General features: G+C 37.5%; 3 protein-coding genes across 3 annotated transcripts; all 3 read left to right on the top strand.

The window, feature by feature from the left end:
* Positions 1 to 650: 650 nt before the first annotated feature.
* Positions 651 to 3,028, top strand: LOC147761350 (uncharacterized). Its single transcript, XM_087016004.1, has 4 exons — positions 651 to 1,566; positions 1,769 to 1,918; positions 2,414 to 2,597; positions 2,886 to 3,028. Exons 1-4 carry the CDS (start codon positions 736 to 738, stop codon positions 3,026 to 3,028), a joined length of 1,308 nt encoding a protein of 435 aa, XP_086872130.1. The 5' UTR covers positions 651 to 735.
* Positions 3,029 to 3,272: 244 nt separating this feature from the next.
* LOC147761349 (chitin synthase chs-2-like) lies at positions 3,273 to 6,750 on the top strand. The gene is made up of 6 exons (XM_087016003.1): positions 3,273 to 3,358; positions 3,672 to 3,690; positions 4,395 to 4,518; positions 4,808 to 5,013; positions 5,778 to 5,945; positions 6,472 to 6,750. The coding sequence occupies exons 1-6, from the start codon at positions 3,273 to 3,275 to the stop codon at positions 6,748 to 6,750; spliced, it is 882 nt and encodes a 293-aa protein (XP_086872129.1).
* An 876-nt stretch (positions 6,751 to 7,626) lies between these two features.
* Positions 7,627 to 22,020, top strand: LOC147761348 (uncharacterized). The gene is made up of 14 exons (XM_087014643.1): positions 7,627 to 7,753; positions 8,015 to 8,141; positions 8,345 to 8,455; positions 10,960 to 11,043; positions 13,222 to 13,297; positions 14,311 to 14,399; positions 14,643 to 14,746; positions 15,020 to 15,088; positions 15,334 to 15,450; positions 17,123 to 17,246; positions 20,234 to 20,287; positions 20,688 to 20,846; positions 21,033 to 21,176; positions 21,425 to 22,020. Exons 1-14 carry the CDS (start codon positions 7,724 to 7,726, stop codon positions 21,700 to 21,702), a joined length of 1,566 nt encoding a protein of 521 aa, XP_086870769.1. The 5' UTR covers positions 7,627 to 7,723; the 3' UTR covers positions 21,703 to 22,020.
* The last annotated feature ends 1,644 nt before the right edge of the window (positions 22,021 to 23,664 follow it).

Below are 23,664 nucleotides of genomic sequence, written 5' to 3'. Positions count from 1 at the left end.
CAAATGTAACCTAGGCTTTAATTATCACACTCGTCTATTGTATTTTTTAACTTTTGAATTACAGTGTAATCTTTTGTTGATACACGGAATACATATACAGATACAAATAATTATGGCCCCACGGTATATTTCATGTAAGTACGTACACAGTTCGGCTGACAGGCCCCGTACGTGGGAAAAAGTATGCTGGTTGCTCTTCCACCTGACATTGTTAGCCCTTAACCAACTTACGGAACGGATGTTTTCTTAAGTATTTATCAATGTTTATGTCACAGGCCAGATCCCAGTCTAGTCCAGTTCCTAACTGGCACAGACCACATTCCAACCGGGTCTTCGACTGTGTATTTCATTTGCCACACCTGTAAGTATCATTATATATGTCTTGATATATATGACATCCCCTATTCAATCACACATGGTAGCTCACCTGTAAATTACTTGGCCAATTAACATGCTCAATATGCAGCTAACAATGCAAAGACCCAGCTGGGACCGCGTCCTAATTGGGATGTGGTCTGGGCCAGTTGGGAAGTGGACTAGATTGGGACTTGGTCTGTGGCATTTATATTATATAACTTGTCCTCGCTTAACTAAAAAAAACATTTCTTTACAAAATATTTCCATATGCGCCATTTTTCATTTCAGGGGTTTCTGTCAAGTGCTCTAGAAGTTGGTGGACTCTGGTTTCTTGTCACCGTTGTGTATACTCACGCATTTGGAATCACAAGCGTGCTAATGGGAACTTTTGCTTTTGCCGTCTACAACGCCTGGAATGTTTTTTGCATTATATCATATTATTGTAGATGTAGGGATAGATGGCCCTTTCCCAATAGAGCGGTAGCTTGCTTTGAGTTTACAGCTGTCGTATTGAACATTGTTGGGCTTTTGGTAATAACATTACTTGCATACCTCTATAAGTCTAATAATTTGTTTGGACAGCTTGGAAATCTGTCATGGACAATTGCAGTGTCTGTGGCGTGTTTTTCTCTGGCCTGGTGTCCTGGAATTTTGAAATTCCAATCAACAACTTCTAGATCAACCAATGAGGCTGTTAACATGGCTAACCCTACACGCTGGAAGGCAGGACTTTTAACAAGCATGGAAAAGATATTGTTGACCCCGCTCACTTTGTATTTGTTCGGGTTATATTACTCCCATGATGATGCTTTCATCAGAGCTGTCTACGAAAATCAGGGTTGGGCTTGGGTCACTGGGCTAAGAGAACACCGTCTCTTTTGGTACTTCATCACAAATGTTTTGACCAGTTTCATCGCGTATGTCTTAATATGGTTGGCAACTGTCATGGACATTGGGTTTAAATTAAGGAAGAGATACATTTCGTTGGCGTTTGTTCCCATGGTGTTGGCGACCCCTCTGTCGGTATTTGTGGTTGGATTTTACCCAGTATGCAACGCGTTACTACCTGGTTACCAGTGCGATCATCTTGGGACTGAATCCTCGGTACTGAATTTGTCTGTCTTACTAGGTCTCTTGATTGCGAACTTTATCTCAGTGGGAGTGTGGCTGGCAATGAACGAGACACCAAAGATTTCAAAGGAAACTCGGGTATGCAAAATCCCTGACTTAAATATGTCAACGACCTTTTATGTTTCGCATTTGGTGAGACCGTAATCAAATATTAATTTCTCATTTTGCTTAAGTGTTTTATAAGAGTTCCCAACCTATTTTTCAAATTCCCGTTTCAAAATGTATTTGATCATAATAGTCAATTTCTTTCTTTTTCTGTCTTATTTTTGTTATTTGGCAGTTGTTCTGGCTTCCTACCTACAATGGGGTACTTATCGAGCAATGGTTATGGTTGAACAGAAGAACGGAAAAAAATGACCCAAATCACAGACGCATGTTCTTACAGAGAAAGGAATGCCAGATCTATATTTGTACTACAATGTATAATGAGGTACGACTGCATCGTGTACATTTACATATAAAAAAACAAAATTAAAGGCATTAAATTTCGTAATGGGGGTTAGAAACAGACAGGTAAATGTCAATTTCGGTAAAATAAGGAATTTAGAACTCAAAAGTGAGTAGATGAATCAATGGTCTTTGTTAGGTATGAATTAAAAATTATCATTTTTATTATTGCTATATGAAGGTCAACGTACACACTATACCTTAAAAAGTGTTGCATAGTTTTCACGTTTTAAATAACAAAAAAGAACCTTCTCGGAGACGATAGGGTAAGTAATAAGAATCTACAGTATTTTGGCCAGTGGGATGGCAAAGAAAGGAAATCCTTTCTAAAGAAACCAACTATGCCAAACTAGTTAACATCCCAAAGCTAGCACAATATCCAAAGAGATATTTAGTGTTAACTTACAATTTACCAGTAGATACATGTAGATGTATTCAATATTTTACGCGTTAGCTGTAGTTTCTTATGTATATGTAGTCCGAAGAGGAGATGCGACAGCTGCTGACGTCCATCAAAGATGTGGTAGACAAAAGAGATGAGAACTCCCCAAGTTACCAGTCACACATATGGCTGGACGGGGCGTTCGATACCAAGAGGAAGAAGTCCAAACATCTAAATGTAAATGCCCAGCGTCTTTTGGCATTGATGAGAAGCGTTTTCGGTAAGCGTTTCAGTAGCGTCTTCTAGCTCTGACATAGGAATCTGGCACAACCCATCGTGATCATATTACACATACCATGATCAAGATTTTTATTCTTACATGGGGCAGAGAAGTGACTAGATATTTCATAACACGATACATCTCGACAGCCCCTCGCCCAAGGATAATCTCGTCGAATAAATTTCCAAATAAATTAATTAAAATGAACCAGTGCATATATATATATTCTAAACCATTCACTTACAGTCTTAAGTTTGTCTAACGGGACACGGTTAACATTTTTCCCAGGAGTAGATTTCAAAAGTAATCAGGCAAGGGAAATTGGCTTCGAGAAGCATAACACTCCCTATGGACTTCAACTTGTGTGGGAATTTTGTGGTACCGAAGATAATCAATATTCAATGAGTGTTGTGTTACACTTAACCCCATAGAGCCCGTCGCCGCATATGTGCGGTTCAATTATCGCTTACCCCAAACGCCCAGAACCGCATATGTGCGTATCTTGGAAAGATCGTCTTCTGTACTCTTTTGTATCGTGAGTCATGAAATGATATATAGTTTAACATCCGGGCATGTTTCTTGTCTCTCATTGCCACCATTTTTAAAGGCGATAGAAATATATATGAGCGAGAAAACGGCGATTTTCAAGACTTAGTTGGAGAAAGTAAAATCAAGATGGCGGCTCCTCGCTACGGTAGGGACCTGCGAAGGGATACTGTTATTGAAATGATTGAAAATCCGGACTTTGAAGAGAAGTTTTCGTGTGACAGTAACATAGACAGTGGCGTTGATATTCATTTATTTATGATATAAAGGACGATAGAAATATATATGAGCGAGAAATCGGCGATTTTCTAGACCTAGCTGGTGAAAGTAAAATCAAAATGGCGACTTCTCACTACGGAAGGGGCCTGCGAATGAATACTGTTATTGAAATGATTGAAAACTACGACACTGATAAGGTGTTTTCGAGTGACAGTGATATAGATAATGGGGATGATATTCCTTTATTCATGATATAAGTTTTAAAGATGTTTTTGTCATAGATGGTGTAAAAATTTGACTTCTATTCAGCTCTGGCCACGATGTTCAGGTGAGCTGAAAAGCTGGTATACCTGATAGCAAAACGATCATAACTTGAAAATTGATAGAGATAAATTGCTGAAATTTCCTGGATTGAAAGTTACTATAATTGACATCATCCCTGTGAATTTTCAGGCAAATGTATGTAGAAATAAAAAATTGATGTGCATAAGATAAATCAACTTTGTTTTATTTTACCCATTACCAAATAAAAATGTAGTTTTTAACCGGCTATAACTTTTGATACTGCATGTTAAATTTAAATGTAATTCTATTTTCATTTAGCTTGAAATATTGGCTTTTTAAAAATGTATACTTTGTATGGGTAATAAAGGCAAACAAATAAATTATGACCAATTTACTGAGGTGACCCGGCTTTTCAAGGCTAGCTCACAGAATTAATTGGGCACAGCAGAGCTTTATGGGTCAGCATTAACTGGATCCTATGGGGTTAAAAGACAATCGGAAGGTGAAACCTCTCTTCTTTAAAATTGAAGTATTTTGTTGTATACCTTACGATTATTTTATTTCTTACACTATTCTTTTTATGTGTCAATCTAAATGATGTATATTTTTCTCTTCTTTTCTTGGTATATATAAGTATTTGAAACTGGTGTGAAACTTCCCTTCATATGTGAAAATTTATGCTACTGTCACTCTACGCTAAACTGTGTCCAAAATGTACCCAGGAAGTTGAAATGCTTGATGTTACAGGTGAAAAACAAGAAACGCTGGAGTCAAATCATGTACCTGTCATATATCATTGATTTTTTGCGAGAAAAGCCACTCGATGGAAGTGCTTCAATTGAAGAAATGAGTTACAGTGGCTGGGAAGAGCGTAAGTCTGGCGGGACTTTTTTTTTTTTTTTTTGCAAATACCTTTTTAAAAATTGCTGATGACCTATAAATATTTTCCTGTAGAATTAACTCTGTCTTCCTCTCATTTTGGGAACGAAATAGAGCCAGTTGCAGTGGGATACCTTCAAGCTGATTTAGACGAGATTATTGTATCAAAAGACGCGGTGATACGATGACAGAAAAAAAATGCAAAGAAAATAACATTACTTTCTTTTTATCATATTTATATCAGATAACAAGTTTAGGGTATAATTTTATTTTTTGTTTAGGTCTTAAAAAGACATTCATCCTCGCCACAGACGCAGATGTCAAATTTACCATGGATTCTGTGGAGGCGTTGTTTGACGTGTTTTTGAGAGACGGCGACCACAGTGTCAGCGCCGTCTGTGGCCGCACGCATCCTTTGGGGTCCAAAATCCAACCTATAGTGTCCTACCAGGTGTTCGACTATGCCATTGGCCACTGGCTGCAAAAAGTATAAAGTTGCTTATGTTCAATCTGATTTAGTTGACAACTGTGCATCTTTGCCCTTGGGTACTGATCAAAGATCGTGTATTGATTGATGAATGATACATATCAACGCCACTGTAAAATGATGAGTTTATAATACAAATAACCCATCTTTATATTATAAAAACCATTAACTTTATTACATACTACTCATAGATTACCTAATCGAAATAAAACGGAAGCAAAATGTCCATAAGAGTTAAAAGGAAATAACATAATGCAAAGCCTAGGTTACATTTGAAATGTACGTGTGAAAAAAGTATATAGCCCGTGGCCCCTTGTGAAGAATTCGTACGGAAAACCGCAAAGGATTTCATCGCACGTCGTCCATGGCAAATATAATCTAGGCTTAAGACTGGCTGAAAGAAAAGTTAAAAACAATTGACTAAAACACTACGTTTAAATAGTTTTTTATATACATTTTGCTTCCTGTAAAATTTGAATGTCTGTTTTGAGTTGAGGGAATAAATAAGGCCATGTAGTTGTTTCAATCATAATCTAGTCAGTTCTGATCGAGTGACTCGACCTCGTGGTCATAATGTTACCGCAAATGCCAAAATAATTTTAATGACTCATCTACAGAAGGTTGCTAATATCAAAGATATACCTGTTTATTCTTGCAGGATAACATAATTTGCCATTTTAAATTGTTTATTTCTGCTTATATATCATTAATGGGTAACGTATTTTGTTACTCAAAATTAAAAAACGATAAAATCAATATCTTAGGTCGCCAACCATGTACTTGGCAGTGTGCTGTGTGCCCCTGGATGCTTCAGCATGTATCGGACATCAGTCCTGAAAGACACAATAGCTGAGTACGCCAGTGACGCCAAGACTGGCTTTGAGTTCTTGTACAAAGACATGGGGGAAGACAGATGGCTGTGTACTCTGATGGTATGTGTGACAAGTTTTGGATTAGATTATGATCATCATATTTATTGTTTTCTGCCGTTGCATAATGTAGGGATACATAATATAGGAACACCGTTAGTTTGCAATCATTGTTTTATCATTTTTTTTACCATTGCCCTTTAGGCCTACTTGTATATACATTACATAAAATCCTAGGCCTGGATTTTATGGCAGGCAGAATGTACTTTCAGTTGACTGATTTGATTTATGCTGTACCTGAACACTGTGAATCAGTGTGACACAGGGTCTGATTTGTACGGCTAAGCCCCGTCCTAGATTTTTACCTATTAAAGTCAGGCGAGATTGTAAAACATTATTCGTTATATATATATATATATATATATATATATATATATATATATTTATTATTATTATTATTATTATTATTATTATCGTGGAGGTCAGAGTCTCAGTTACACGAACCTCAGTCTCAATTCCCCACCCGGGACGAAGATTAGGCCTGCAAGGTTTAATTATAACTTCTTGAGTAAGCTTGTATTCTCCCCAGATTAAGAATCAAAGCAGGCTAGAGTATTGCGCAGTAGCAGAGGACAAAACGTTCTGTCCGGAGACGTTTGATGAATTCTTCAAACAGCGCAGACGCTGGATTGTATCAACGACAGCCAACATGTGGCTACTGCTGCAATCCATCAGGGATTTGGTGACGTCAAGTGGAAGGATCACGTACCTATTTATGGTATACCAGTTCTTAATACTGGTGTCCTCGTTGATTGGTCCAGCCACTGTCATCCTGGTTTTATCTGGTAAGGGTAATGAGAAATTATGAATATACAGTGAATTCTCTCCTAGCAATATGTGTCACCCGAGCCGCATTTATGTACATTGATACAAGGGTACCCACAGTTTTAATTTTACTATTACATAACAATTAGGCAACCTGTTATCGTGTAAATTTGGGATGTGAGTGAAAGAACATTGACCTACCTATCGTAACCATTGAAATAGCCCAAGACCAGTTATTTTAAATATGCGGCTTCTAACTGAGAGGGATACAATTTTTTACCAAGCGGTTGACATATGAGCGAGTTTTGATGCACCGAATTTACAGAAGGTTGGGTTATTGCATGGGAACCATTCAGAGGGATAAATAATATCATAACCAAACAGGTCCATGGTCAAAATAACCTGCGTAGGGTCGATCAAAGGAAACCAAACCCAGAAAATTAAGAAAGAATGTTAATGCGTATTATTAGTACTGGATTAGTACTGGAAGGGAAAGGAATGATGTCGACAATATCTTTGGGGGCCATGATCGCCATGTTTATGACTAGTTTGTTCATTGGTTGTTTAATCAATTAGTATTTTGTGAAAAAAATTTTTTTGGAAGCTGAATAAAGAGCATTAGTTCTTGCCCTGATTTTCTGTACATCTCTACGCATTGCGTTAGGGTTGACACGTTTTGCAAGGGAAATGTATATACAGTAAGCAACTGGGAAGAAAGGAGAGAAAAGGTAGCTGTGTGTGAGTGAATGTGTACGTGCACGCTTGCGTGTGTGCGTACACATAGATGATAGGGTGGGGACAATATTAAACTGGTGCATATTTGGTTGGACTACCGTAAGAGACTGTTTCCGTCCCTCAGAAAGTTTTACTTCTAATTTTATTTTACTCCATGTGAAATAGATATATAAAACTACATCTTTTTATTCGTAGGTGGTTTGGAGTACGCGTTTGGAATAAGCGACATCACCATATCCGTGGTGTTGGTGGTCGTTGCTATCTTGTTCCTCTTTATTTGCATGTACACCTCAAACGACACGCAGATAAATGTGAGTGATGCGTTTAATATTGAAGACCAAGTTCGTACAGACATGTACTCGTACAGGCTATTTTATAATTAAACACAATTTAAATACACACACCAATAAGCTAAATCATAATAAGTCAAATGCCCTGGTACACGGACAATTATTTAATAAACCGTTTTGGGGGTTGAGGGATAAAAGTGTGAAGCTTTTGCTCACTGTCCCCTTAACCAGATCCGCCATTTGAGCTTCCAATTAAATGCATTTTTGCATCATTACATATAGGTAGCAATAGGAGCCAGTTCAATATTTGCTCTAGTAATGGCGGCGGCGTTCATCGGTACCATTCGGCAGTTGGTTGAGGAATTCAGTACCTTTAACCTACCGCCTGCATCTAATTCCTCTCAAGCAAGTAAGTACATGTGGCCTCTAGTGGGTAGTAACAAATAATGGAGGAAAATTCATCAAACAACAAATGCAAATATATATAAACCTAATAATATTATGTTTGTTTTTTTCACTAATAACAATTTTCACTTGAGCGGTGTTCGTTTTTAAACTGACTCTACTTGTATTGTAATATCTTGTGAATAGGGGTTTGGCATATTTTTTCAGATGTGACTGAACTTCCGGTTCCGGTTAGCTCCATATACATCTGCGCAATAGCTGGGATGTTTATTTTAACGGCATTATTGCATCCGACGGAGATCACGTGTCTTTTTCATGGTAAGGGTGCCACAAGAATAAGAACAGCGGGTCCAAAGGCCAAAGCAGCTAACACTTGTTTACAATCACCACTGGCCTTGTTTTACAAATAATCTTAAATCTGTAGTTGACTTAGCGTTGCTCTTTGACTTTGCTACAGGAAGGTCGACGACGCTATTGCCGACTTAGAGTGTTTCACAAAGAATCTTAAGTCCTAGCTTGGTGGGTTTACTGTTGCTAATGCGCTCTTCAACAAAAGGGGGTGGAAAGTCCCTAACATTTCATAAAAGACTGCGTTTCGTGACTTTTTCGGCTGCAAAGTTTATGCACAGTTGAATTAAAAAAGAAAAAAGAAAAAAAACCCCTTTTGAACTTAAGTTTAATTTAACTTCAAGATCAAAGTAAAGTTCAAATATAGGCTTGTATTGGAACGTTACCATCGGACATCTAGCGGTCAAAAAGTATAAACAAACACCGCAACCGACTGAGCGATGTTTCACTATTTTTTTATTTAAAAGTTTAACTTTAGTAACATTCAAAGACATTATAACAAAATATATTAAAGCAGAGTTTTGTTTGAGCTTTGTAGACTAAGTTAGACATAAGGCAGCTCCCTCCAGGCTATACTAGTATGTAGGCCTACATGTACATGTAGTTCCACTAACTGCTAAGAAAAACAAAGCAGCAAAGCTGCCAAATGTGCAGTCAAACAGCAGAACATAATGTTGCATGCCAAGTTCACACTTTGAAAATGCCAGAACGAGAAAAATGAAAAACTTACAAATAAATTACATAAATTTAAGAAAATCCAATCAAGAACTGTAAGTCTATATTAAGAATCATTCTTGTAAGTTACACAATAATAAGTAACACAGTTTTCTTTTCATAACATCTGTGATGGCAGTGCAGATTTTTTTTTTTATTTTTATTTTTTATTTATTTTTTTTTTTGTCAATTTTGATGCAATGTACAAAATGACTGATAGAATATGCAGGTAACATAGATATTTAGAAAATTTGCTAACCATTCGGCTTCATGCCAGTGGGAGCTTTGTTTGAAGTCCCACACTAAAAATTGTAGTATGTGAAAAAGAAAATTTTCGTTAAGAACTGCATTGCTTCCAGGAGAGAATGCAATCAGACTGGTTTTCCAAGGTTGCACTCAAGTTGCATTTCAGCTCTATTAATCTTTTCTGGAAGTTTGAGAATTAAATGTAACATAGTGTTCTTTAAATGGTCATAATGATGGCAGTGCCAAAAATTGTTTTTTTTTCCTTAATTTTGATGCAATATTACACGGTGGTTCGCAGCATGATGACCATCGATTTTAAAGAAATGTTCATATCTTGTAATTAAGTCAGACAATGTAACTAGTAAATGTCTTGCAGTCCATGGAATTTCAAAGTCACACCTTGAAAATGCCAATATTTTAAAAATTAACATTTCAGTAAAAATGTATAGCTTCCTGAAAATTATAGCAATCAGACTGGTTTTAAAAATGGAGCTATATTTGACTCCTGTTTTTTTTTTTTTTTTTTCCTGTACGTACAAGAATAGTAAGTGACATGATTTTTCTTAAATGGTCTCTGTTGTAGCAGTGCCCATAATAAAGTTCTTTTCAATTTTGATGCAATGTTACATAATGTTTAACAGTATAATTACCACCAATCTTTAATTATGCACTGCAGATAACATGGATGTTTAAAAATGAGACTAGCAAAGGTTTTCAGGCCAGTGGAATTTTAAAGTCACACCTTGAAAATGACAAAATTTAAACAAGAGAAAATCGTAGTGAAATAAAAAGCATACCTTTCGAAAAATGGCCTGATCACGCTAATTTTTAAATTGTACCTGTATTTTATAAATATTCATCAGTTTGAAGACAAAGGGTAAAAATGTTTCTGCTAATCTTGTTTTCACTGAAAGTGCACGGCGACGGCGCCGATGGCTTTAATAGATATTTGATTTTATTTTATTTGAATGACTTTATTGAGTACAAGATTATATACAAGAACTTTAAAAGAGCATAATGAAACAACTTACATCTAATAGTACGACATAACTTTAAATAATGCAAAAATAAGATTGTACCCAAAAGGGTTTGCCTAACGGGTCAATGACCCATGACTGGACACCCCCCCCCCCCCCCCCCCCATAGATATACAAATATCTGTGTCTGTACATAAAAGTAAGGTAAACGGCATTTAAGGTCGTTCATGAAACAGAAAAGGAACAAAACATCGTGCCAAAATAAAAATTGACTCTGTAAAGTAAGTCAAAGAACCAGACTTATTTCTTTTTTTTATTTTTTATTTTCTTTTTGAAAGCCCTTCTTCTTTGTACCTCCTCCCCACCACCAAATTAAACTATATATACATTTGCTTTTAGCGCATACGGCACCTACTCTGTATCGGTGCTGTTAACTGCTGTTAGCAGTTTTGTTAGCAGGTGTGTGCGCGATAATTCTTTCATTTACATTCTTCACTCTAACTTATACATTAATACAGGTATGCATTCTCTTTTAAGGTATCACATATTTGTTCTTTCTACCAGCCGGCTATCTCTTCCTCACTATCTACAGTATATGTAACATTACGGATCAGAGCTGGGGTAAGTACAAGTACCATATACACACTGTACATGTACACAAGGTAATAAAAGAAGACTGTACTTGGGGTTCGGGGCCCGATGAAAGGCCCGAAAATTGTGGTTATTTTAGAGGCTGAACGGTGCCATTTGGTACGGTTTAGAACTTTGATTCAGCTGGTCAAAATTCTACAGTAATTTCAAGAGGGGACCAGAAATTGAAGGGGGGGGGGTTGCAGGACCCCCCTGACCCCCCTTTCAATCCGCCACTGTCATTTTAATGTTTAAACACCCCAACACGATGGCTTCGTATAATTTGCCATCTGATTACCTCGTTGAGTCTTCTTCTAACCATTACACAGGCGATATAACAAATAGTGCCCATGAAACTACCTGTAGTCAACTTGGAAGCTCCGCATGGCTGCCCAAACTGAGTTTTTCGCAAGTGGTACCCCTAATGTATTCTACCTGTCCAGCAGTAATGTATAAGTACTCAAATATCACGGTACAGTCGTTCAAAGTAAGAAAAAGAAAAAGAAAAACATCTAGCTAGTATACAAATTTTGCACCAATGAAAGCTTGGTTGCTGTGAAATTTGAGAAATAAAAAAGTGTAGCTTAACTTATGAGCATCGATATATATATATATGAACTATTATAACGTTCAGTATTACATAAGGTGGGGCATCACAAAATGTGCAACACAAAGTAGGAACCAACAATTTTGTAACCTTTGTTTAGACGAAAAGCTGTTAATGATGCTAACGCCACAGATACTTTGAACAAAAGAACAGAAATTAGAACCACGTGCCGTCACAAATTACAAGTGACGTAACTACTACGGCATGCGACGCAAGAGACGTTACGCCCTTGCAACCGGTTGAAATATCATTTTGAATAAACACCCCCTGACGATCGGACATACCCTATTTATTCATTTATTAATTTATTTATTGTGTAAGGCCACACTTTTTTATTTTTATGGATGACATCCTGCGCGCGCACCGATTTTCGTCCGTTCTCAAAAAAAAAAAAAAAAAAAAAAAATCCCCCCCCCTCCCCCTAAGGAGGTCGGTTGTCGCAAACGTCGTTATTGAATTTGCCGGAAAATGCAATCGGCAATCCTCGGCTAATTCCGCAAGCTCCATACTGTCATTGTCGACTGCGGAGACATCCGAATAGTTCCAAATGCGGAAAATGAGCTTTCTGCGCATGTGTATTATCACCACATGGAAATATGGCCGCTTTGCCGTCAAATTCATCTCTGGCATAAATTTCAAAATACACGACAATTAAAGTCATAAAGAGAACGGGGGCCGTCGTTTTGGATTGGTTTGCCATTGATATTGGACATGGAGATATCACCCTTTTACAATTATACGAAAGGCTGGCCGCGGCCAGCGATCATCGCCCGGAAAATTTCAGTGACATTCTGTCCAAAGCAGCACATGCCAGGTTTTTTTTTGTAGCGAAAAAAGGGTCGACAAGAGCGTCATGGTATTTGGTGGACTGAAGGCCGGACAGGCCACCCGATAGTTGGCTGCTACGTGTGAGTCGAAGTAGACAAAATGGCATCGACCAAAATGACCTTTTTTAGATTTTGTAGTACTGTAGGAAGCATAGGCCTATCTTTGCTTCATTTTTTTAACAATTCTGTGAAGTGTTTACAATGCTTTAATTTTCTGAGAGTACAAATAAAGACACGCTGTTTATTTGATATTTGTTTTATTGATTGCTATACCAACAGAATGCATGAAATAACCTTAAATAGATTTGGTAATATGCAGCATATATGTTCATGACTTTTTACCTTTCTACGAAGTAGGCCCTATTCACAATGCTTTAATATTTTGAGAGCATGGATAAAGACATATTGTTAGTTTGATACGTGTTTCTGTGGTAAATTAGTGTTTCCAGCTGTGTACTGAAAACATAACTTTTCTTAAGCAGTTTTTTTTTTTTTTTTTTTGGACTGTTTTTTTTTTTTTTTTTTTTCGCCCGCTCGCACCGATTTTGGGGTCCCCAGAGGATGTCATCCATAAAAATAAAAAAGTGTGGCCTAACATCCAGTAAAATAATTGTGTTAAATGCGTTTATCTTATCTCACTAGACTTCATACATGTGGATCTTTAAGAAAGTTTTTTTTTTACAATTTTGAAATGCCCTTTCCTGCATCGTAGGAATTGTTGTCATATCGCTTCAGGAACAAGGGAAGCGAAGACCTGTGAACAGAATAAAAGTGCTCTTCAAAAACTATGGGGCCGAATACAAGGGACATGGTATGTAAGAAAACGTTAAAATAAACAATTTCCGAACCCATAAATGTGAGTACGCATCAGGAATTTTCTCGTTTTTTTAAAAATTAAATACAGTATATGAAGCATTTTGAAAATCAAATGTAAAATCTATTAGCTAAGTTTTCAAAGCCTACAATACATCGATGTTATGATCCTATGACAGTTCCTCCCCGGACAACCCCCCCCCCCCCCCCCCCGGACTATTCCCCCAGACAATTAAAGTAGGAAGTGTAAAGTTTAAAACATTTCATCCATTTTATTCATATTTTTAGTGTGATAATACAACTTCATCATGAAACAAATTATTTTATAACAAATTCCTTTTTCATTGAGTGCAAGTATAGGACTTATTAAATATCTAATCAAAGTACAGTATAACCACCTATCCTTCCGGTAAAGGTGGGGTAAACAGATAACAGGTAAACAAATATTTTGTGAATATTTTTATGAATATTAATAAAAGTGACAAATAATCAAAGGGATACCTGGATAAGCGAGAAAATCTGTTTACCCCACCTCTACCTAGAGATGCACCTTGATTCAAGAATTACTCAACCAAGGGGGGAGTAATAAAGCAATTAAAAGTAACAGTTAATTCATCAAAGGTTACCTGGATGAGTGAGATCATCTGTTTACCCCTCCTTTACCTGGAGATATACTTTGATCAGATTTTTGATAAAATGTTCTGTACTTTTATCTCGAAAATGTTATGTACTGTACTCCATGAAAATAATTTGTTTAATGAAATTAATATTATCTATCCTCGAGTTGCATCATCACACTATGAAATATTCAGAAAATGGATGAAAAGATTTAAACTTTATACTCTTTACTTTATATTTGTATATAAATATATTTTCTTCTGGGGCGAATCGTCCGGGAGGATTGTCCTGGGAGGGGGGGGGCTGTCCGGGGGGGGGGGGGGGGGGGGGGGGGGGGGGGTCCGGGGGGAATTGTCCTGATGCCCGATGTTATTTCTATCCATTTTTTTGTAGTTGCCCAACCCAGAAATTTACATCTGAGATCGGTCACGTTGAGGTGATCACGGATTTACCAGACGAGGCAAATGATACAGCGACAGGAGGTGAGTAAACCATTTCAGTGAACACACTTTGCAGTGAATGTTGTCAATTGATGACCCATCGCAATACAGGTTATTACTAGTCAGTGATACCAGCAGAAGCGATCGATGTGGTATACGACATGTAAGCGCCTCTTCGCAATTAAAGCATTAATATATGAGTCGTGTCTTGTTTATGGGGAATATATCACTGAGAAGAAATTGAATCATGATGTGTAATACTTTTATACTCTGTGATTCTGGAAGAAACACAGGAGGGCGTAACAGAAGCCACAGGTGACGATACTTGTGAAGAGGCCATTCCAGTGAAAGACTGGTTGTTTGCAAGGTTTTATCAGAACGAAATCAAGGTACCGTGAAACTGTGATGTTCAGCTCCAGAAATAATCTCACCATGAATATATTGATACTTGAATTTATCTGTACATTTTATGAACTAGATTGATGATATTGTTAACAATTGCACAAAAAAAAACGATTTTTCTAAGAAATTTCAACAAAATTTTATGATAATTTAGATTCATTTTAAGCGCTAAAAAGCTATTTTTTTATTATAAAAGCGGCCATATGTTTTAAGTGTTTTTTTTTTAATGTTACATTCTATTATTCAAATTTCTTTTATAGGCTTGTGAGGACAATTTTAAAAAGCTAGGCTATGACGACACCACCTTTATTGCCGAGATGAGCAAAGAGGTATTTTTCTTTTAATGTCAAATAACGAGTCCCAGCGTTTTTGCAACTGTACGAGCGTCGCGGCCGTCATATAAATTAAAAAGGCTTCAATTTCAAGTACATGTAGTACAGTCCAGCTCAAATCAGTAGAATAAAAAACACAATGGTCTTATTTTAAAAGAATTTGTTGTTATAAACATATATCATATAAATGTAGATACCTAGCCCAAACATGGTCCTTTCTTTTTTCTTTCTTTTTTTTTCAGGAAATTCGCCAAGTCGGTATAATCAATTGGGCCCACGTCAATTTGGTACACGCAGAGGTGCAAAAACTTCCCCCCTTTCAGATAGATCCACAGGTACCAACAACCCCTAAAGAAAAGGTGAGGAAGTAATAAGGTTAAATTTTGAATTTGTGTCAGGACAAATAAATCACGATTCATTTAGAAACAGCTTTTCACTAGAAATGACAGAAAAGATTGCTGAGATGATGTGCTGTGCTGTGAGTGATGTGCTGGGGCTGATCGGGCAATAATTCGAGTTTAGGGGAAATTCTTTCTCGCGGAAAACAAGAATTGCATTTAGAGTGAAAATTCCATATAGACTATGGCTGTGTTTTCTCCATTGCTTATTTTATAAGCAACTCTACAGATCGTGATGCAGGTGAAAAATACCAGAGATGGGACCGTCACTGTATCAAGGCAAATTCACAGTGTTTGCTTAGCTGAAAGGATTGGTGCTGATAAGAGGGTAAAAATGCCCACCTTTGTACATGAAAAATAAATTGTCAGTGAATGAAAAAAAATGATACCAAATTAATATTAAGGTATTATACTTTGATGATTCACTGTAACTTTTTTATTTTGAAATATCAAAAATTAATGTCAAAATGACCTTGTCAAATATTTATGAAATTGTGTGTTTTAAGGGAGTTCTGAAATACATTGCTGCCTTTTTATAGTTGTAGTAAGATGACAACCAATTTTGTAATTGGGTACAGAAGGTGCCAGTTTAAAAAAAGAAAAGCAATAAGTGGCCAAAGTGTATCTTTTGTACAAAAAGAACAACTCCAAAATACGTAGATCTTTGAAAGGGAAGCAGGGGTTAGAATTAGTAAAAAAATTTCAGTTGCAAAGAAAATTCATTTTCATGTAATTCATGCTAAAAAGGAAAATATGGGTGCCAAATGGAGTCTAAATACAGTTAGTATATATTTTTTCTATTCTTATTTCTTATAGGATTAAGAAAGATAAAATGTAAATTGTTCTTCAGATATTCAAAGTTATATTAATTGTGATAATCGCAGACGCACATTGTGGTGGCCCCTACTTTATAGAGACCCATGCTATATAGAGACCCTCTACACATAGGGTGGGCTTGACCAGCCCCACTCCTAATGGGCATGAAAGTACATATTGTACAACGGAATTGTTGTGTAAATACATGTACCTCCTTTTACATCTGTTTTGCATAAAAAGTAAAATAAAAAGCTCCATTACACACATCCTAGGTTTGTTACTTAACCTTCCACACCAGCACTATTTGTAATAGCAATGTAGATTGCACGTGCTCATGGTATGTTTTAAAATATTCTGATATGTGATTTTTTTTTTTTTTTTTTTTTTTTTTTTTTTGTGGAACATGAACTTCAGTTCTTATGAATGATAAATGTTTCTAATCTATGATCTAGGATATTTCTGAAGAGGAAATCATTTCTGAAGTATGAAATACTTCCTGATACGTTTATAGATGTTATTTTTGGCATTGAAATCATATTTTTCTGAATACTATTTATTGGTTCTGAGCTGTGATAAACATGTCCTGCAATTATTTCCCCTTTGGCATTCCATAACAGTACGTACCATTGATACACCAGTATTGTACTCAGTACATTTGTAAATGAGTCATTAGCTTTTAAACCTCTGGATAAAATATATTTAAGTCTTCCCGAAAAAGGAAACTTACACATATATTTAAACCATTTATCAAAAATAACAAAGCTTGATTTTGTCATTGATATATGCACGCCTTTAAAATTATAGATTAAAACTTCAGGGTAGCTGGATTGAGTCCATAGGCCTCGTAAGATACAGGAAAGCATTACTAGACCATTTCGATGACCTGTCGACAACCACGGAAAAAGATCAGCTGAGGATTAAATATGGAATTCACAAACCAGGTAGATGTAATTGTATTAAGTACCTGTATGCTGCTTGACCGATAATGTTTGTCTGTTGCTGCACCCCCTCCCCCCCCCCCCCCCCCTTTTTATTTGTTTGAATAAAAAAAATAGGAGGGCAGGGATCTGAGTACCGGTGAAATATAACATTTATTATATCCAAGTCCGCCAACACTCAATTACTTTTCCGTCAGTTAGCCTCTGGATGTGTTTCACAAGCGTTGCTAACAACGTTAACCTGCTTGCATGATCTGTAGCCCCACAACAGATGACCCCCACCCGACCCACTCGGAACTACCCGGATGTCTCCGCACTCGACGCATCCATAGCACGCTTTGAATGTTGGCAAGGAACTACTTTCAGTCCCATGCCCATGGGAAGACTAGTCGCAGTTTAGGATCAGGTTTGGATAGCTCGGAGACAGTATGCAATTTCATTTTATCTGAGTAGTCTTTATGATACTGCCCAAAAATTCGATTTTTGGGAACTTGTTCCTCTGGCGTATAGGCCCTGGTTGAGAGAAAAGGCAGTTCCGGCGGAGAAATGTATCGATTTGATGCATAGTCCTACACCTATCACATCCGAGGTTTGTATGGAGCTTGCGGAGTCAGCCAAGGAATGTCGATTGCCACCCGACCCCCAAGCCATTTACGCGGTATCTCAGTCTTGCCGGTCTGTGAAATATGATGTTTTTGCTACAAATTCACAGTATCTATGAATTACAGTTAAAGACAGTGGACGGCGTGTAATTTGGTTAGTATAGGCCCTATAGGGGAGAGCGGGGTGGGTTGGAACGCGGGTAAGTTGGAACATTGGCTTTATTTCTTAAATCACAAGACCGATCATGTGCTCCTTCAGCATAAAAATGTCACGTGGCATGGTCATTCATCTGGTAAACTTGTGGAAGTTTCGAAAATGCATTAAAAGTTTTATGCGAAAAAAACTTATTTTCGCTACTCGAAGTAAGTTTTCATATTTTTGACATTCATCGTGCTGTAAACTAAAGTATAAGGATTATATCACTGAAATTGTGCAAAGCGTTTAGGACCACCTTGATGTTCAAAAAGCTGTTGTTTTTTTTAATCACTTCCCACGTGTTAAAGAAATACAGTGTCATAAGTAGGCCATGACGTCATGGGGGCTGGTCGGAACATTTGACATGGGGCCAGTTGGAACACTGTCAGGGGTGTTCCAACCCACCCCGCACGGTGTTTTTCATTTTTTAAACCTCTCCAAATGTTTTAATTTCAACTTTGAAGAGAGTAGTAACGTAGTAACCCAGTACAACTCCAACTGGAGACGAAATCTAGCTGATAGAACATCTCCAAGATGCCGGAATGTACATGCGTGTAGAAGATACAAGGGGGGATGGTCACTGCTTGTTAAATGCAGTTGCTAGCTGTTTGGTCGAAAATTGTCTGCATGCCCACTGTTGCTTTTTGCGATAAATTGCTTTTATATGTGGAAGGAAATGTCGATTATTACTCTGCTTTTCGCGGCAAAATGAAAATATTCTAGCTGAGAGCCTATGTTATGGATAAACTATACAACACCAATTCTGCCGATATTGTTTTAGATGCTTTGTGTAATGGGTTGGGGGTTGCTGTTAATGTCTAGTGAACGAGGGCACAAAATCCGCCAGAAAAGACAAACATTCACCTCGTAACTTAGGCATAGATTCAGTTGAAATCTCAGTTGCCCTCACCGGAAGAGGTGCTACAGCACACTAAGGCTTTTAGATCGATCTAGATTACTGTCACTAGATTACTGTCAGATAATCCGGCTTAAATGTCCGTCCCGCCTACTACAAGCTGTAAGGGGGTAATTAACTTTGGTGTCCGCTCGGCTGACAGCTATTTAGCGTGAACCCCCAGGGAGTTAGGTCGATCTAAAGTAGATCGATCTAATCTCTGGAAATGGGGTCTAAAGCGCACTTAAGAAAAGCCCAAAACAGCTCAAGTCCAGCAATAATTAGACCGGTTCCAAAGGCTCACCGTCGCAGTCCAAATGTTAAAAGAAGAAAACGATGCAGTGCAGTACTAACTGACACACCTGAAAATGAGCTGCTCGAAAAAGAAAAGGCCAAGCCCAACAAAATTAAAAAGGACAAGCGCAACAAAAATAAAAAACAGTTAAAGATTTCTAGTCGATAGAGAAAATCAAGAAAAAGGAAATTAAAGATGACCAACGATTCTGAGTCAGAAGAAGAGTGGCCATCTCTGGTTTGTGGGGAGCCGTTCATTAACAGCCGACCAAAAGAGAAATGGGTTAAATGCATTGTTTGTCTAAAGTGGTCACATGAAGACTGTACTAAGGTTGACCAAGTGTACATACTGAGTATGTCAGAACTGCGATTTTGATTCTGAGTTGTTGAGTTGAAAGAGATACAGTTTTCATTTGTAGGTCTAACATACTGTTGTTGATAGGTTGAGTTATGTGAGTTCAATTTCTTTTCTCTTAAACTACACCACTTTTGTTATCATTATGAAATGACGTGTACCTGGATATGGTTTATACATCGAAAAGACTATTTGAAAGCGAATTGTAAACGTAAAAAATGCTTACAAACTATGGAGATACGAATACAAAGTAACACGCACTTGTTGGGAAATTAATATAGATAAACCTACTCTTAAAATGAATTATACTTTGAATTTATATGCAAGCGTTCCAACTCGCCCTCTTGTTCCAACTCACCCCACTGCCTGTTCCAACTTACCCCGCGGGTGGGGTGAGATGGAACGTTTTAGGAGGCAACTTTGAGCATTTATTACTCTAAAATAAAAAGACCTACTTGATGTTTTATTTCATAGATGAGTGCGGCATATAATTTTCCCCTATCAGATTTTTTATTTTTGTCCCCAAAGCTTTGACTGCTGAGATATCGCAAAAAAGGTGAAAACTGTTCCAACCAACCCCGCTCTCCCCTATACCCCGTATAAGTTTGGATGCATTATAATATACGACTACATTTTGTCCCAAACCAGGTCACTTGAAGCGCCTGTACAAGTCCATCCAGCAGCTTCGGCCTCCTACTCCTGGTAAGACCATGTGGGTGTCTGTGTCAATTATGAATCCATCATCTATCGCATTTATACACAGACCTTATAACGGTCACATTGATCTCAATGACAGTTATCATGTGCTACTATATGGTCATTAAAACTAATGCAAATATATGCATGCATGTAAGTGTGATCATGAAACAAAATATTTCTTCATACGGTGTTAATCGAAAATACATCCAATATGCAAACACTGAGTATATATATTTTACATGATGTATGTTCTTATATGCTACATTGCTCAAAACTTCAACGCTGACATACCTTAGTGAATTATTTCTTGTAAAATTAAGCCTTATTGTTACAAACAAGCGAAACTCAAAATCACTTAGATAGTGATTGCGATATAAAGATTTCACTTTTTCTACTTTTTAAGAAGAAAAACGCTTGATGGAGGTAAGAAGTGAATTGAAAAGTTGCAAGTTTGCCCCAGAGCCGCCAGACGTTATACGAGAGAAACAATTTTGGGAGAAACTTATAGCTGCTCGCCTGAAACCGGCAGCCGTTTTCAAGGAAAAGGAGGACGCACTGAAAAGTAAATGATCCCAATCTCTTCTCAAACCCAAACCCTTCTCAAATCCAATAATTTTCATTCTCAAACGCATCCAATAGTTTCCATCTTTAATTTAAAGGATGCCACCAATGTAAACTAATTAAATTTCATGATTCCTGTAAAACATAAATGTATCACTCCTATTGCAATCATTTGTGGTTATTTTAGATGAGCTGAAAGATCTCCGCAAGACGGCACTGATGTGGTTTGCAGTAGCAAACACGTTGTGGCTCACAGTATTCCTGACTTTTAGCAACTTGGTTACAGACCCAGAAAAACCCGACCTCCAACTTTTTGGGAATAATCCACTAGGTAATATGAGGTCCCTATAATTTAATTTTTTTAATGCAGGACAAGTGAAGCGTCCGTATGATTATTTTTTACACGCCATTTGATTGTCACGGATATATGTCAGAGATAGTTGTGTTTTCATTTTAATGCGGTCGTTCAGCCTTCTATTTTCCAAGTAAAATTATTTAACCAAATTTTTCTATTTATTTGCTTAACCCATTAATTTATTCATTACATATGTATTTATTCAATGACATATCTTATTACAGGTCTAGTGTTTCTGTTCATCTTCTGCTTCCTCCTTATCGTGCAGTTCCTAACCATGCTATGTCATCGTCTGCTGACCTCCATTCATTTGTTGTCGCGTGTGCCCTTGTGCGGAGGGAATGTCGATGGCTGTTGCCAAAGATTAAAATCCAAGAAATTCTGCCCTTGCCAAAGTGATCCTGAATCCGTCCAAAACACAATTTCATGTACTGCTTGCTGTTTCCAAAGAGCAGGCGACCCACAATCCGACGACAGATTAATGCCTGAAACTATAAATTAGGGAACATGGTGACAGGTTTCCTCTACAAACTGTAGTTTGTTTAGGAAGTTACTTTATCTGTTGCATATATCGAATTTAACATTGAAGTTAAAAAATCCAAGCGAATTGTTGAAACATGCTAGAAGCTGTAAGCGATTACATCGAGCTTGAATGTTGCTTGTGTGACCTACAGAGACCTGCAGAGATTATCAGGCCTACCCAACTACCAGACTCGGCACCTAAGGATCCTGAATTAACCGGTATATCGGACCACGCTACCCGTTTTCAAGGTGTGTGTCAGATCGCATTTCGGAGTATCATACCCCAGAACAAATTTTGTAGCACCCCGCAAGAAAACGAAGTAGATACTCCAGCGCAGTAGACTACTGCAATCATACTGCAAACATGCTTCAAATCTGCTTCGATTTGGGAGCTAATTAGCATATTTGAAACATGCTTCTATCATGCTGCTAATCTACTGCATTAATGCTCCTCCTCTGTACAACCCTATGTATAAATTTTGAAGTAGAATTGCAGCAGGCTATACTGCATTTCTACTGCAAATATGCTCCACACCACTACTGCGTTTATGCTTCTTTGCTACTTCGATACTACTGCATTTTCGTGCGGGACGACTGCGGGCTCATCCACGCTCGGCTGAACAACCTTAAACTGTACTCTTACTTTAGAGTACTCTATTTTATTGTCTCTATGGGGATATATGGGGACTTAACGACATTCGGTTTGAATGTTTTAACCACTTTTGATAGGGCTTTTTTGCATTGTATTAGATTAATGTGGCAGTCTAAGGTTCATCTAGGTGGCTTTCAAAATTATGCACCCGGTTTTAAAATCATATAGCGATTTTACGACAATCGTTTACTATCCAATCAAGGTGACAGTCGAGCATGTCAGGGCTCATCCTGTCGGTGTTCTGGCTGATACTCCGAAATGCGATTTGACACACACACCTTGAAAACGGGTAGTGTGGTCCGATATACCGGTTAATTCAGGATCCTTAGATGCCGAGTCTGGTAGTTGGGTAGGCCTGATTATGATCGTCCGAGTATATTATCCTTTTTAGAGTACGAAAATTCGACAGTTAATACCAGAGCACTGCCAACCAAAGTTGTACCTTGAGGAAGTGCACATGGTGCGGCCGCCGAAAGAAAGAGGAATCTATAGAGCTCAAAAACAGTCAATAAACAGATGTATGTTGTCGAATTATTATGTGTATTTGCAAAAGCTTGGACATTAACATGTTACTGGCTTAAATTTGTTCTCGACATACTACTGCATTGATCACGTGTGACACGGAAGTCCTAGTAAAAGTTGCACAGGTGTAAAAAACATTGTGAGCTGCTGGTAACCCAATAATTTTTTTTGTATTTTGTGGACTCCTCCACAGGTGTGAAGAACTTTACCAGCTGCCAAACCTTTATACCTTAGGTTACCTTCTCGTATAAGTCGGAAGGAACCACGCACAGATAAGCTTATACCTGTAGGTCCGTCATGTGTGAAAAACTATATCAGTTGTTTCCTTATAACCTTTACTGTAAACAAAGAATTGTCGTGTTTGTTTTGTTTCTTTATGGATAATATCAATGTGCAGAGTTTTTTCTTTGGTGTGAAAATATTTGTTGTAAGACTGGAGTTGAAGTAATTGCACCCGAAACTGAATCGACCTGAATGGCTTCACGTGCTTTGACGCTGCTAACGTCACTCTATAGTCTACTTCCTCGCAGCGCCGTGACGCGGACATATCTTAAACTGTATGTAGATTTACCCCTGTTGAAGGTCATTGTAAAAACCTATTAAATGTAATCACTTTTTTTAATTGATTAAAATGACTTTTGGGCACATAAATAATATTTTAACCAGTTTCTCCATTACTGTATTCCATTAACAGTAGAAATATGTAGTATTTGGTGTGGAATTGTGTATCGTTCTAATAAAGCATTGTAAATTTAACAAATAATTCCT

This window comes from Lingula anatina, chromosome 6 (genome assembly GCF_051362555.1).
Source record: "Lingula anatina isolate TDL-2025a chromosome 6, LinAna3.0, whole genome shotgun sequence".
Classification (NCBI taxonomy): Eukaryota; Metazoa; Brachiopoda; class Lingulata; order Lingulida; family Lingulidae; genus Lingula; species Lingula anatina.
The sequence above is the reverse complement of the archived record's forward strand: the minus strand, read 5'-3'. Positions and strand labels throughout refer to the sequence as shown.